Genomic DNA, 16011 nt, shown 5'->3' on the forward strand with positions numbered 1-16011 from the left:
TTTGTTATTGATATTTTTAAAAGAAATTTAGAGAGAAACTTTAATTGTTGAACGATTGAATGGCACCTGCATCTCATATTAAAGCTACGAATTCTAGCGTTGAAAGTACCGTTACAAAACTGCTGATCTCAACCAAGCAATTACTTCAGGTATTGACACAGTGGTCGAAAGGGATTGTTAATGAGAAAGCAGTATCCGATTCATATGTCCAGTTGGGAAACGATTTGAAAATTGTTTCTAAATTTTTCAAGCATTTGGATGTTGATGTATCAGACTTGGTCGTTGTACCAAAAAATCTAAGGAAAGTCTTAGAATCGGCATTACGTGAATCGCCTTCAGAAGAAACGTTGAATAGATTTCTTCCAACAATTAGAGATATCATTGTAACCTTATTAGAAAAACTTAAGGTAAAACAAGCAGAATTGAAAGCAAGAAAGCAAGAAACTCATGAGTCAGATTTTCCTGGACATAGAAAAACAGCTTCTGTTATGAGTACAGTGTCCACTACTACATCTCTAGGATCAGATAATGGTACTAATGGTAATTCAAAAAGTAGGTCTCCTAGTGTAGTCTTAGATTCTAATTCTAATTCTAATTCAATCGCTGGCGTTAATAGTCAAGAAGATGTAATAAACAGAAGAGATCAAATATCTAATTACAAAAGTAGTGAACAAGTATCTACGGGTAATAATGATATGTCCAGTAATTCACATGTAGACGTCCATAAAAGTGCATTGACACCTCATGCTGAAACAATTACATCGGCTGGTGCTACATCTCTAGAAACTCAGAGCAGCCCAGGGACTCTAAAAGTTCAAAAGACGAGAACTGTCTCTGAAACTGAAGCCCTATTACAATTAAAAAATGGTTCAAATTTACAGAGACGTGCATCCAAAAGATTTTCAGCATACCAGATTGCAAAATTAACAAATCAATCCAGTTCAGATGCCGCTGCCGCAACACCTGCAAACATGATAATTACTAATTCGGCAGACCAAACAGATTTGGAAAGAGAGAGAACTTTTTCAAGACTTTCCTCAGCGACTAGTAATATCGATGACAATGAAAGTGTACCTATGGAACAGAGTGGATCAATTTCTAAAACAATATCAGGGTCCGAAAACGGGAAAGTTTTATTTTTAAAACTAGGTAACAGAGTTAAAAGATGCAATGTAATATTTCCTTCTAATATCAACGAGCTAAGGTTATTGTTTGTTAAGGAATTTGCTTATTCCCCAGGAACAGATGATTTCCCAAGCATTTATATTAGGGATTCAGAATATGATGTATTTTATGAACTAGAACAAAGTGATTTAAATAATATTAAACCAGGGACTGTTTTAGAGCTACGTGTATTAAATGACAACGGCAACCGATTTAATATGAACGAAGTAGTGCATGCAATCAAAAATGAGCTTAATATGAATCAACGATTTCTGTTAGAAGAGGTTAAAAAATTAACTCTTAGCAACGAGAAACCATCAAATGTTTTAGATACTGTTAGTGAGTCAAACAATTCAATATCTCCTTTAGATTCCAAATCAGTAAAGGATATCAATCATGAATTATCTATATTAAGACAGATAAGAAACGATGAGTATAAAGCTATGAAGTTAACTATTTCAAAGTTATTAGAAAAAGTTGAGTTATTTAAGACTTTGCATTTAGAAGAAGCAGGTTCATCGACTAGATCATATATAGAAAAGTCTCAATCCAAGCTAGGGGTAGTATCTGATAATTTGCTAAGTAAAGTTGACGACATTCAGGATATTATTGAAGTATTAAGAAAAGATGTCGCAGTCCGTGGCGTGAATCCATCAAAAAAGAAGTTAGATGCTGTATTAAGTGACTTAAATGAAGCCGAGAAGGAATTATCTTCTATGCAATCGTTTATTAGCACAGAAAAACCAGGTTGGAAAAGGATTTGGGAATCTGAATTAGATAAAGTATGTGAAGAACAGCAATTTTTAACGCTACAAGAAGATTTAGCATTTGATTTGGTTGAAGATTTGAAAAAAGCATCAGAAACGTTTGAGCTTGTAAAACTATGTTGTGAAGAACAAGAAAAGTACCCAAAAAAAGTGAGAACTAATCCCATCTTACCTATCCCTAAACCAGGTACGTTAAATCAAACTAGAGATCAATTACTGGTAGACGTTCAATCATTAGTCCCCGACCATGAAAGTAGAGTTGATGCCTTAGAAAAAGCTCAGAAAATTTGGCAAAAGGAAAGGATCTTAAAAGAGAATGATGAGTTTCAAGAAGAGTTAGGAACTTTTGTTGGTAATGCCAGCTTCAAAAAGACCGGTGGTATTGAAGAAATTGAACGGATAAGACAACAAAAGAATGAAGAGAATTTAAGAGCAGGTTTAGGAATAATATAAAAATTAGATAAATTATAATTGTCCTTTATTTTGCTTTAGGTTCTTTAATTTATTATTTAAGTATCTAATTGCATTTGTAAGTTTTCATATAAACAAAATATTGCATGTTTATATTTCATTCTTTTTTTCAATAGTGATTTAAGAAATAACCTAGTAACCAATTGATGGATATACATTTTTCTTCTATTTACTGGTAGAGGTTTGGAATATATATTAATAGTGATACGAATTAACTCATTCAAAAATGTTTTAAATTCATTAATCCCCACATTTATTTTTCTGAAATTTGACATAAAAGTTGCAATGATGCTTCTTAAAACATTTTCTACATGTTTAATTATAGTATGATCAGAGATATTAATATTGTTTTTTTGCAGTTGCAGTCTCCCTTTGTATAACATTAAAATATTGTGAAATATTTTTCGCTTAGAATGAGTAGAATATTTTATAACATTGAAATAATTTGCTTCTTTCCAAATTTCGAGTATCTTCATATTTATATTTAGTGAGCAAAAATTGATTACTCCACTATTTTTGGTTGTCTGTGACGAAGATATAAGTATTTTCTCTTTTTTCACAGTTGCATTATATTCTTGAAATCCATTAGCACAAAGTAAATTTAAATCCTGTATTTGCCTTTGATCATTAGAAATCATTAAGAAGTCATCCGCTAATCTTAAAACAAGGAAATCACGTTTGGTATCTGGGTGAAATACTGGATAATACTCTAATAGATCGTCATAAAGTAAATCAACAAGTACAGCAGAAATATAAGAACCTTGAAATATTCCATCTTTTCTCAAGTAGCAGTTGTTGCCATACATGATTGAACTATTATATAGTTCCGTTTCTAACACATGGATGATATCTTCATTTTGAAAATTTAAGGTTCTTGAGCTATCAATAAAAAGCTCATTTTTTCTTGAATGTTTACTGCAATTTACAACGTTTACAGTTTTCAATTTCTGTGTGTTCAAATCATAAAAGCTTTGCCTTCTAACATAGAAGCCTTCTTCATTCTCAAGCAATTTTTTGACCAACGTAAGCACTTTTTGTCTTGGTATTGTATCATAACAATCCTTAATATCAAATTTCATAAAGTGTAATTCTGGTAACGTATGATATTTTTTTAGCAATTTCGTTTTAAAATTAGAAATCTGTTCAGCTATATCAGTTAAAGAATAAAGTTTCTCAAAATTTGTTTTTCTCTTTCTTCTTAGGTGATTCAAAATATCATTCACTGGACTTAGTATTGTCCTGACATTCTCATTGTATGCCAAAATTTCTTCCTCATCTACTCCTTTATTAGGCACTGCTAGTATTCTGAATTCATTATTTGCTTTTTTGGGTAATATTCGTAGTCTACTATGATTATAATCTGATAGAAGATAACTATTATGATTACGACAATGCTGGTTAAGAGTTAAAAATGAAGGGAAATATGATTTTAAAAAGTTGAAGGATAAAACGTTCCAAATATCATGGCGAAAATATAGTATATCTATAGTTGATGAGACATTGGTACAATAAAAAAATGATGACACAATCCTTGGGATAAGGAACTGAAATATCCAAGCAACTAATGAATCAATAATTAATTGTGAAATTAAATTCTCTTGAAGATTATTTTTTTTAGTTCCTTGTAACCATGAAAAATGTGTGGTGCTTATTTTTTCAATTATATTATTAAAGGGAATATTTGATGTTATTGATTGCCTTAATAACCTTGATGCATTTTTAAAGATAATAGATTTATTTTTTTTAGAACCCAAAAGCTCAATTGGCAGAAGTTTTTCTAAAATAATGGTTAAAAATTTATTGACGTTAGATACTGGAGTCTGATAGTCAAGGTGTGAAGCTACTTCATTACTAGAGTTTTTGGGACAAATATTATCCAGTATTTGAAAATACTTGATGCTCTTCTCGTGAGATTTATACATTTTATCTATTATTTTTTTTAATTTATCTTCATCAATAAAAGATTTTTTGATGTAGTTGAAATCAAATATCATATTCATTAGATTTTCTTTATCATATAATATCTTATTACATGACATATTAGGATTGTGTTTATACAGCATTTTAGAAACTTTTATTGGAAAATATATCCTTTTCTTTTTGAAATTATTTGTATTTTGTAACCAATTTGGAGGCGTATGTGGATCATTTAGCCTATTTCCTATTATCTGAGTAGATTTATCCTCGTTTATATTAATTACCGTACAATTCATCAATATATCCATGAAGCTGTGAGTGCCAACCAATTTATGTAGTAATCCCCATTGAGCGCCTTTAATGCATTGTACATTGAAATTTATTGATTCACAATTCAGAATTGAATTAACTTGATCATTCTTTGCTAACTTATAACCAAACGTCAGTACATTGTTCAGTAAATTTCTTTTCAGGAGCTCTATAATGCAGGCATCGATAATTGCTTTATGGCCGGTACCAGCTTCTACTTTTGGTAAAGCTATGAAAACTGAATTTTTAATTATGAAATTCTGGGTTATTAAGTCATTGAAACCATTTATTTCACCTGCCTCCAATAATACTTGGAAAGCCTGCTCATTGTCATGATCTAATATTTCTAAATCTTCGATTAGGTACTCAAAAATGCTTTTCATCAATGAAACACGATTATATCTAAGTTACCTCAATTCATGTGTAAACAGTAGATCAATTGAATTTATCCTAATTCTTGCCTATTCAGCATTGAGTGCTGATGGTCTGTAAATTTATATGTTATTATATTTAGAAAATTAGTTTTTCAGAAAGTAAAGGCACAATTTCAAAGTTTGAAAAATCTCGATACCTTCTCTTATTAGATGAAACAAAAATACAGTAATTACTGTACTTTCCAACAACAAAATTAGATAATTCTTATTTGTAAAATTACACTTCATTTTCCAAATTATTGTCTTCAAAAAGTAGCCAAAAGTATTGTATCTTCAAGAAGAACAAATTTATATTATTGTTTAGTTTTAAGAATGACATTTTTCGCTTAAAATTTCAAAAGTATTAAAAATGACAGTGAATAGGAACAATTTTAAACAATATATAATTATTTCCAAATTTTAGCCTAAGTAAGTAGAGCAAAAATATCATATATTAGAGATATAATTAATATTAAGGGCAAACCTACAATTAATCGCAACTAATTATATATATATCTATGTATTTTCCACGAAAGTGTGACTATATATAAAATTTAGTACACGCAACCCTATGATATATATATCAAGTATATTACTCTTTATTCATTTAGTACCATCAATTGCTCTTCTATATTTATCTATCGTTTGAAGTATACTAGATAGAGGCTCACTGGAAGAAGTGGAGTTTCCAATCGTTTGTTCCAATTGTTCATCAAATGTTCGTAATTGGTTATTGCTTTCAGTAACCTTATTATCTAATAACTGCAATTTTGTTGATAACAAATCGTCAATTGTATATAGGTTGTTTATCAATTCCTCTAGCTTAAAAGATTCAGATAATTGAGATGTCTCTAATTCACGTAATTGCGATCTTCGTACTTTATTTATAAAGTGTTCAAACCTTCTCCTGATTTTTTTTAATGTCTCTTTATCCATTTTCTCCAATTGAGTATACCATGTCTTGGTTTGCTCCTCAGTAAAACTATACCCTCCCTGTGCGCCATGTAACAGATGTAAAAATTGATCATAGGGTATATTAGTTGTAATCAATGCATCATTTAACGTTTGTTCAAAAACTTCCGCTGAATTCATGTTTAAAGCTTTCCAAACCTTAATTAAACCTTCCTCAAAAGCTTCATTAATAGTTCTCCCAACAGTTCAGATATTATCAACTTATTTTATTGGTTGCTAATATTTAAAAGTATATGTGATGTTTTTATGTCTTTATATTTACGCGTATTTAAATCGACATGCGATGCCGATGGAATTATTCCCTGACATATAACTATAAAGCATATACTTAAAAGAAAGTGTCAATGTAATATTACAGATTTTTGTTGATTAAATTATTAGTATTTAATTATTGAAGTAACTAAAATAGTTGTATTAGCTGTTTACCTAAATTTTTAACGTTGTTTCTAGCTCATCTACTCTTCTTCTACCTCTTCTACCTAATCTATCGGATTCTCTCTTTAATCTTCTTAAGTTTCTTTCCTTTTCAATCTCACGTCTTTGGATTTCTTCTGGGGTCAAAGTTTCAACCTTTGGACACCAGTCAGCACCTAAATGATCTAAATCTAATCTTATACCTGATAAGTAGCCAAATGCAGAACCGTTTGGTACGTGGTCGACATTCAGTTGGCCATCCAACCATTCTTTCTTTATTTTTAAAATATTTTCGTGTAAGGAAAACGATATTATAGAAATATAATCTCTTGTTAAACCTAAATCTTGAACTACAATTTCTGCAAATTTTTCTGGCGATAAGCTCTTATCGTTTAAATTCCATTGGAAGTTATCTTCATAAAACTTTTCTCCTAGATTACAAGTTAAGTTAATGATGACATGTAGATCTGGTACAACAACTGATGCAACTGTGATGTTTTCCTGTATTTGTTCGTTAATTGTCGATACAATCTGTGATTGCAGTGCATTTGAATTTGCAAAATCTATGTCTCTACAGTAAATTGTTGAGAATTCTTCCGGAGTTATTGAATGATCGTTTACATTCCAAATGAAATGATCTATGATCGTATGTCCATTGTGTTCAATGTTCAAATTAACTGGTATTAGTATTGGTTCTTGTTGGTCAATAGACAATGGCGATGGGATATCTAATCTATATGGAGTGGCAATTTTACTTTGAGAGAAAGTTGCTTTTATCTTTGGATATCTTAAAACACTCATCAAGTCTTCTTGACATTCTATATCTGGCAATGAATTTTCTTTTATAGTACGTGTATCATTGCTTTCTTTTCTCCTTAATCTTGTTTTTATTATATTATTCGAAACAGTATCATTATCACCATTGCTGCTATTGCCGTTATCACCATTACCATCCACTCCATTTACATTATCGTATAGATTACCATCTTCGTCAAATTTAAATTTTTCAAATTCTTCATCATCATCATTTTTTAGATCCAAAGTATTTAAATCGGCATTATCATTATTATTCACATTCGAGTCTAATCCTTCTTGAGACTTTACATTATTAATGGACAAGCTCACAGTGCTACTATTTGCACGTAAAGAATCGTGCATACTTAAATTTGAAGTTGAATTAGCATTGGAACGTGATAAACTTCTGTGTATATCATTATTAACACCATCTCCATCGACGTTACCAGCACCTCCATTGGTATCTGTAACATGATCCTCTTCACTATCTGCCTCCTTGTCACTCCCCATGTCTTCATCTTCATCAGCAATCCTATCTTCACCCCTGGTAGCATTTCTATCGTTACCATTACTACTCTTATTATATGCACTGAACTCGTCAAAAATGTCGTTATCAACCTCTGCATAATTCACAACCCTAGCTCTCTTGTGACCTCTGGAAGGTTGCGCAGTGACAAAGATGGGGACATTTTCACTTCTTATTCTATTGTGAAAATTAGTCAAATAGGCCTGTGGCAGCAACTGTTGCTGTTTGTCTTGCAACTGCGACTGCAGTTGCGATTGTTGGTCGAAATGTAGCATCGTTAGTCTTCTCTCTGAAGTTCAACTTGATCCATTTGCTAAGACCTTTAACTGCAAACCCCACTCCATCTCTAAATACTCAAATACTTATTCTATGTGTTCATATATTCATGTATTTATTTATTATGTACTGTATGTAATATTTGAAAAACAAATTACGTGGAAAATGATAAAAATACTCACACCCACACACCGCACCCATGCTGTTTTTCCAATTGGGTCCAACAAATGACTACGAGGCCTCCTCCCCGCCAACATAACCATTGTGTGCGAAGACCTAACTTCAACAAGACGCATTTTGCAACTTCACAGTGTCGTAATATGTGATACGCGTGTTTCTACGTACATTTCACTGGAACAAACTCATTTTTATTTCGAATCCGAAATTGAAAAAGTGAAAAATTTTTCATTTTTTCCATTTTCTCGAAAACAACATCATCGCAAAATCTGGAAACGCAGAAGAACAGACAACTACATAGTAACTACACCGCTGACTGTAAGTGTTGGTGGGAACAAACTGGTAAAATAATATTTTATACCTAACAGTTACTATATAATATAGATATATATAAGTAAGTATGCAATTGAAACTTTTTGATAAGAAAAATTTTCCCTCTTTTTTATTTATATTACGAACAATTGGCATTGATTTTGTTATTTATTTCAGTTATATTCTTTTGTATTTAAGATCAACTTATTTTCTTTTATTACTTTTCGATTGATTTAATCTTTTAATACTTTTTTATAAGTTCAAATATCCACTCGTCAACAAATAAAAATGGACTTCTCTAAAATTGAAACTTTATCCAAGTTAAATGCTTCATTAGCTGGTAAATCTTACGTCGAAGGGTATGTTAAATATTTTCTACTGAATCAATCAACTGATACACGATATGTCAGCTGAAAGTATATTTATTATAATTTGGAAACTCAAATATTTTTTATCAATCTGATTATCTCATTATTGTGAAGGATGAACTTATTCTTTGGTCCGTGTTTATGACGGGAAGTAAGACCCCCGGTATGAGTGAGACAAAAAGATGTGATTAATTTCATGATTTCTGACTACAAAATATGAATCGAAATTAAGATTAGGAAAAATTGCTGCAAATTATAATTTCCTTCTTTCTAAGAATGACCCAAATTCATTATTCATTTTTACTAACATTTAAAAACATATACATTCAATATTGATTTTTTTAAAAAAAAAGTTTTTTTTTAAGGTATATCTTTAGCGATAGTAGTGTGATACCATTATATTCAGTACTTCTGCCACTCAATCCGACGTTGCTGCTTTCAAGGCTTTCCAAAACGCTTACCCAGAATTCTCTAGATGGTTCAACCACATCTACTCTAAGTCCGAACAATTCTCTTCTTTCCCAGCTGGTTCCGCTTCTGCTGCCGCTGAAGAAGAAGATGATGACGATGTCGATTTATTCGGTTCCGATGACGATGCAGATGAAGAAGCTGAAAAATTAAAGGCTCAAAGAATTGCTGAATACAACGCCAGAAAGGCTAACAAGCCAGCCAAGGCTGCTGCCAAGTCTATCGTCACCTTAGATGTCAAGCCATGGGATGATGAAACTGACTTAGAAGCCATGTTAGCTCACGTTAAATCCATTGAAATGGAAGGTTTAACTTGGGGTGCTCACCAATTTATTCCAATTGGTTTCGGTATTAAAAAGATCCAAATGAACTGTGTTGTTGAAGATGAAAAGGTCTCTATCGATGAATTACAACAATTGATCGAAGAAGATGAAGACCACGTTCAATCCACTGATGTCGCTGCTATGCAAAAATTATAAGGGATATAATATTGTACATTCATTAAAACTTTAAATATAATTAAATAAATAATAATAATAATAATAAATATTATTTTAAAAATTGAAAATTTCAATCACTTTTCTTTTCCCTCCTGTATTAAATTTAAATATATTAAAAAAACTACATTAATGTTACAAATATGGGGATACGCTTAATTTTAAATGGATATTGCCATGCTATACATAACTAAAGTCATTTGCAATATAATTGAAAAAAGAACATTTAATTATGACAGAAAAGTATACCAATTATAAGACGCACTGAACCCAGAAAAGGGTGCATCATAAATCAATTCTTTTTCCTTTAGCCAATCGCAGATATCTACAAGTTCTTTGTCACATAAAATATCACTGCAATTAGTAACCAATTTCGAGACTACAATACCAGGATTAAATAAGATTTCATATAAAACCATAGATACAGCTTTTTTCCAAATGTTCTCTCTCACATTACCTTCTGCATTAATCCATAATCTTGAAAATGCCTTTGCTGGAGGTACAGGAATCATTTTTCTCTTTTTACCAACATTCAAATTTGAATTATTCCTGCTGACAATCAGCGGCGGAGTCAAATATGTCCTATCTAATGTTCTGGTAGAGTAATTTAATTTTTCGAACTTTCTTTCCAATGGTATCAAATCCAACTTTAGTTTTTCCCTTGAAATAAGATCAATCAAAACAGCAGATGAGCAATCATTAATTTCCTTACTTATTACAATACCATTTTTCATCTCTAACATTTCTTCTAGCCTGTTTTTGTAGTGTGCTGATTCAGAAAAGAAATTTAGATGGCTTTTCGCATTCAAGATATCATCAACTGTGCTACTTGCCTCCAGTTTTGAACCATGGAGATACAATTGTTTTTCTCTTGCCATCTCCATGACAACTTTATCAATGTCTTCCTTTTGAAAATTATCTAATATGCTCATTTTGTCTTTAGATGTCTCTGAAACGTCCATGAGGATGGATCTTATTATTGCCTTAATCTCATTCTCAGCAAAATCTTGAATTTTAGAGTGCTCACGTGTCCCAATGCTGATATTTGTGGTATAACATTTTTTCAACAGAAAAACCTCCCTTTGAACCATAGACGACATTGCTAAACTGATGTAGGATTCTAGATTATTTTTGTTGTTTACAAAACTATATTTCTTTCTGTTCTGTCCAAAATTTTTATACAGTGTTATGCATTTGTTACTCTCTTTGTTTTCATAATCCATCCACAATTTAACTAATTTTGGTAAATCTAAAGCTTCGACATCCTTAAATAAAATCGTTTCGTCCTTAATGGCGGTCAACAATATTCTTTTCCATTTATGTACATAGGCCTTCCAACCATGATAACCCATACGGACTCTGTATGTTGTCCATTGTTTTTTTAAATTCTGTAAGGAATTACTTGGAAATAATTTTGTTATAACATCCCATAAAATTTCATTTTTGATACTTTTACTTATAACCACGCAGAATATTAAAGATTTCAAACCTAACTTGCTACCCAAATGAAACTGCGTTTTTAAAGTCTGAACTAATTTTTGTTTTGCTAACTCTGATTTTTTACCAGAAGAAGAATTAGTCCCATTAGAAGCACTTAGCATTCTCTTTTTTGATATATTTCTTGATTCAGCTTTTGGAAATGAAGACGAAGATGTTGCTCGTTTCGTTTTCCCTTTTTCTTGGAATTTTTTGACTCTTTCAGCTGACTTGACACCTCTATGAAATCTATTCTTTTCAGTTTGGTCAAAGAAATAAATATCTGTGTCATGTAAAGTATCCTTTGAATAAAAAGTTTTTTTATTATCTTTTTCCTTTAAAAGATGATCCGAAAACTGTTCTTCTGTAACAGTTGGTAAATAAATATATTGTCTTTTGCCAATAAAATCATATTGAATCTTCAATTTTTCTCCAGATACCATTAGCTCGATATCACCTCTTAAAGTCTTTTTATCAACTATTGTTAGAGATCCTAAATGTCTTGAAACTGCATCTAAGAAACGATCACCTGTACTTGAAATACCACCCATCTTAGTTACAACCGAAAGTATAGCTTGTTGTCTTTTCAATGACCTCAACGAGCCCGCAGTAAATCCTCCAACATTGAATATATTAGATGCGAGTTTATTATTTACTTCAGCATTAGATAATGTATCAATAACTAATGGTAGTTTATCATCTGATGTTTCGATAGATGGGGTATATATCTTACTCTTTTGTTGAAGTTTTCTTGTCTCCGATTCAGATTCTGTTGCACCTTTCCTTTTACGACCTCTTTTTGTAGAAATAACTCCTGAGCTCTTTGGAATGTCTAAAGTCCCATGCCAAAAAAACTTATCTACACCGTCGACTGTCGCGAATCTTAAGGAGTCTACTATTGGCTTACTTTCTCTTAAATTAATATCCTTAAATTTTTCTGTGGAATTAAATACCACTGGAAAACCTGCTTCAACCTTTTGACCATCTATACCAGCTAACTTTTCAAAATTAGCTTTCGAAAATAACCTATAAAACTTCTTTTTACCTTCAAAATCATATACTCGGACAATAGAATCATTATCTGTATGTGATGTCTGTTTCCCAACCGTCTCAATAAAGGAATCACTCGATCTAGTAAAAGCTCTTTTATAATCCCTACCAACAATACTCTTGACAGCATCCATCATGGATACACCGTCTGTACCAGAGTTTTTCGCAAATTCGTATGTTTGATTTTGAATGGGGTAAAACCTATTAATTGAGTAGGTGCTACGTTGTACGTCATCTTCCGATTCAGTTAAAATAAGACCATCTCCTTGTAAAAGATGCGTAGAATTCAAATTATCGAGATCATCATAATTGTCGTCACTCATTTTTTCAGTTTGAGTTGCTTCTTCGTCATCACTGTCACTTTCGTAACTTTCTGATATCTTATCTTCGGTATCAAAATCTTTCACATATTGTACACATCTAATCTTTCTCGAAGGATCTGATGGTGAAACGACATAAACTTTTCTTAAACACCCTTTTTCTTGTAACCAGGTGATGGCTGAAAGAAAGGACTTCGACATTTTACTGTTCTGATCATATTTTAATTCTCTTCTTAGATCAATGATTTGACGTATTCTATTTTTCGAATTTTTAACAATTTTAACGATAGTTCCCACCTTTTCCCTGATACTAACATATTCCTCTATTTTTTCGTCATCATTTGCAAACTTATTTAATTTAATTAACTTTACAATATGTCCTTGATATACCAATTGGGTAGATTTAATCAGATGTTCTATTTTTTTTATTCTACCTGTAACACTTCTTCTGTCCTGTTTCGCAACATCAGCTAAATTTTTTGTATTAATACCAGCTTCTTTAGAACTAGCAATCTCCAAAAGTAATTCAAATGCAGCTGCACCAATTTTACATTCCTTTTTATTATAACCCGTTAATAATTCCCATAGTTTGTCTTCTTTTATCTTTATTTGAAAATCATCCAGGTTATTTTCCAAGAGTTCAGGTTCAACTGACATTAATACCCCATTTCTATAGAAATCAATATCTGGACTGGCCTGTAAATTTTGAAAAATATATGCTTTTATATTCTTATCTGTAAGCTCGATGTAATTCCCTACTATTGTCCATAATTTGTCAAAAGAAATACTTCCTTTATTATAAGCAATCTCTTGACTGACAATTGAAATCAATTCATCTGGGTAAACACTTTTCGTCATTACGCTTCTAAGCTCTATGTAGTAAATAAAGAACTAATCTCTGTCTCCTGTGACAATCGATATACTGTTTAAATTTTCAAAAGTTTGACAAATAATGTTCACGTTCACCTTGTATAAGTTATATAAACAAATCTTTTGTATGCTTCCTTAAATCAATCTCATCGTAATAAACTGAACGTGCATTGCTACAAGCATAAATTTTGAAATACACCGGGTAATAACAATAAATTTAATAGAGTCCTCAAATTCAATTGTTCATAAGGAATTAATATTATAACATTTTATGATACAAGAACGACAAAAGCATAAAGTTTCATACCATAATTTTATATATTGGTAACCATATCATTTGTTTACATAAATTAAAATATTATATAAAGGATAATATGCAGCGAAGCTGTCGAAAATTGTGTTCACCAAACAATATAATTACAAACAACAAATTTTATATGTTCGGAGCTAAAAGAACATAAATATATCTAATGTATTAAATAAATGTTTAAATATATAGAAACATATAAAATTCAAAATATTAAGTTAAAAAGATAAAACGTAGAAAATAGTTAAAATATTATAATATTTAATTAAATAAAGCGATATTTATCCCGTGCTTTTAATTATTTTTTCTCAAGCTATGTTATCTGTTCAAAGTAATTATTATTGTACGTTTTTATTTTTTTGTTACTTTCACACATACGAGAAGTAGTCCTAGGACAGATAATATTAATCTAATCGTAACTTGCCTACTTGGGAATGTTGACAGGTTTTTGATCTATTTTAATTGCTAATGTAACTTTTATCATACAATGTAAGATTTATAAACTATATAAAAAAAGGTTTGAATTCTCGTTACTTATGTTACGTATTTCTCATATGATTTTAAGTTTTTCATCTTTAGTGAAATTGATTGAACCGCCGTGAAATACATATACTTGAATGATCCTGTCGTTTATCGCCTTTAATTTCGCCTTAATTTTCAAGTGAAAATTATTTCGTAAAATTGACAAAAAATATTAATTTGCTAATATATTTTATGTAAGATATAAAACACTACCCCTTTGCTAAACCATTTGAAAGCAAATTCATTATAAAAGTTCTTTTTGTAATATTAATACATCAATTGGTTAATATAGCTAAGATATCAGAGAAATATAGAAGATAAAACAATGTCTGATATTAAGTCGGTTCTATTAATTGGTGGTGCTGGTTTCTTAGGTTTGCATCTTATTCAACAATTTCATGAAGTTCAACCAACTCCAAAAATTCATGTTTTTGATATTAGACCATTACCAGAAAAGTTATCTAAACAATTCACCTTTAGTCGTGATGACATCGTTTTTCACAAAGGTGATTTAACCTCCCCTGAAGATATGGAAAAAGCTATCAAGGAAAGTGGAGCTAATGTGGTTGTTCACTCTGCTTCTCCTATGCATGGTAACACACAAGAAGTGTATGAACTCGTAAATGTCAAAGGTACGAGAAATATTATTGATGTAGCTAAAAAGTGCGGTGTCAAAGCGTTGGTTTATACCTCTTCTGCTGGTGTGATTTTTAATGGACAAGATATTCATAATGCAGATGAAACATGGCCAATTCCAGAAGTTCCAATGGATGGTTATAACGAAACAAAGGCGATTGCAGAAGATATGGTGTTAAAGGCTAATGATCCTGCAAACAACTTCTTGACCATTGCATTACGTCCTGCTGGTATATTTGGACCAGGTGACAGGCAATTGGTTCCTGGTTTGAGAACAGTTGCAAAACTTGGTCAATCAAAGTTCCAAATTGGTGATAATAACAATCTGTTTGACTGGACTTACGCTGGAAATGTTGCAGATGCCCATGTTCTAGGTGCTAAAAAATTATTAAATCCTGAAACTGCTGATAACGTTTCTGGTGAGACCTTTTTTATAACTAATGATTCACCAGCTTACTTCTGGGCGTTGGCTCGTACAGTTTGGAAGGCAGATGGCCATATTGATAAAAATGTTATTGTTCTAAAAAGACCAATCGCTATCTTAGCTGGTTATTTGTCTGAATTCTTTGCAAAACTATCTGGTAAAGAAGCTGGTTTGACACCATTCAGAGTTAAGATTGTTTGCGCTTACCGTTATCATAACATTTCAAAAGCTAAAGAATTGCTAGGTTATAAACCAAATGTTGATATTGAAGAAGGTATCAACAGAACTTTGGCCTGGATGGATGAACATTTAGATGACTAAGGTAACTTACCAACTCAACTTCCCTTTATGAATTTCTTAACTAATGTATAGATTTAATGAAATATTATCCAAGAGCTCAATATCGATTTTTAGAGGTATTTTAGTTAATTTTTAAAAATGTTTATAATGTAAAAACTATGAAATAGACAAGATATAACAATGATATATATGCTGTGTCCCTTCGACATTTATTAATCCCAGCAATTATACAAATAAGGAGTGTCGCTTTAAGTAGTATT

At 31.2% G+C, this 16011-nt stretch overlaps 7 protein-coding genes across 7 annotated transcripts; 3 read left to right on the forward strand and 4 right to left on the reverse strand.

Annotated features, from left to right (window-relative positions):
* Positions 1-59: 59 nt before the first annotated feature.
* On the forward strand, positions 60-2384 carry BUD6 (formin-mediated actin nucleation enhancer; the record flags this gene model as incomplete). Its single annotated transcript, XM_003687668.1, has 1 exon — positions 60-2384. The coding sequence occupies one exon, from the start codon at positions 60-62 to the stop codon at positions 2382-2384; it is 2325 nt and encodes a 774-aa protein (XP_003687716.1).
* A 56-nt stretch (positions 2385-2440) lies between these two features.
* On the reverse strand, positions 2441-5011 carry EST2 (telomerase reverse transcriptase; the record flags this gene model as incomplete). The annotated part of the gene is made up of 1 exon (XM_003687669.1): positions 2441-5011. The coding sequence occupies one exon, from the start codon at positions 5009-5011 to the stop codon at positions 2441-2443; it is 2571 nt and encodes an 856-aa protein (XP_003687717.1).
* Positions 5012-5644: 633 nt separating this feature from the next.
* On the reverse strand, positions 5645-6133 carry NKP2 (Nkp2p; the record flags this gene model as incomplete). The annotated part of the gene is made up of 1 exon (XM_003687670.1): positions 5645-6133. The coding sequence occupies one exon, from the start codon at positions 6131-6133 to the stop codon at positions 5645-5647; it is 489 nt and encodes a 162-aa protein (XP_003687718.1).
* A 306-nt stretch (positions 6134-6439) lies between these two features.
* SFH1 (Sfh1p) lies at positions 6440-8023 on the reverse strand (the record flags this gene model as incomplete). Its single annotated transcript, XM_003687671.1, has 1 exon — positions 6440-8023. One exon carries the CDS (start codon positions 8021-8023, stop codon positions 6440-6442), a length of 1584 nt encoding a protein of 527 aa, XP_003687719.1.
* A 778-nt stretch (positions 8024-8801) lies between these two features.
* On the forward strand, positions 8802-9828 carry EFB1 (translation elongation factor 1 subunit beta; the record flags this gene model as incomplete). The annotated part of the gene is made up of 2 exons (XM_003687672.1): positions 8802-8872; positions 9288-9828. The coding sequence occupies 2 exons, from the start codon at positions 8802-8804 to the stop codon at positions 9826-9828; spliced, it is 612 nt and encodes a 203-aa protein (XP_003687720.1).
* Positions 9829-10076: 248 nt separating this feature from the next.
* TFC3 (transcription factor TFIIIC subunit TFC3) lies at positions 10077-13550 on the reverse strand (the record flags this gene model as incomplete). Its single annotated transcript, XM_003687673.1, has 1 exon — positions 10077-13550. One exon carries the CDS (start codon positions 13548-13550, stop codon positions 10077-10079), a length of 3474 nt encoding a protein of 1157 aa, XP_003687721.1.
* A 1166-nt stretch (positions 13551-14716) lies between these two features.
* Positions 14717-15772, forward strand: ERG26 (sterol-4-alpha-carboxylate 3-dehydrogenase (decarboxylating); the record flags this gene model as incomplete). The annotated part of the gene is made up of 1 exon (XM_003687674.1): positions 14717-15772. The coding sequence occupies one exon, from the start codon at positions 14717-14719 to the stop codon at positions 15770-15772; it is 1056 nt and encodes a 351-aa protein (XP_003687722.1).
* Between the last annotated feature and the right edge of the window lie 239 nt (positions 15773-16011).

The sequence above is a fragment of the Tetrapisispora phaffii genome, chromosome 11 (genome assembly GCF_000236905.1).
Source record: "Tetrapisispora phaffii CBS 4417 chromosome 11, complete genome".
Lineage (NCBI taxonomy): Eukaryota > Fungi > Ascomycota > Saccharomycetes > Saccharomycetales > Saccharomycetaceae > Tetrapisispora > Tetrapisispora phaffii.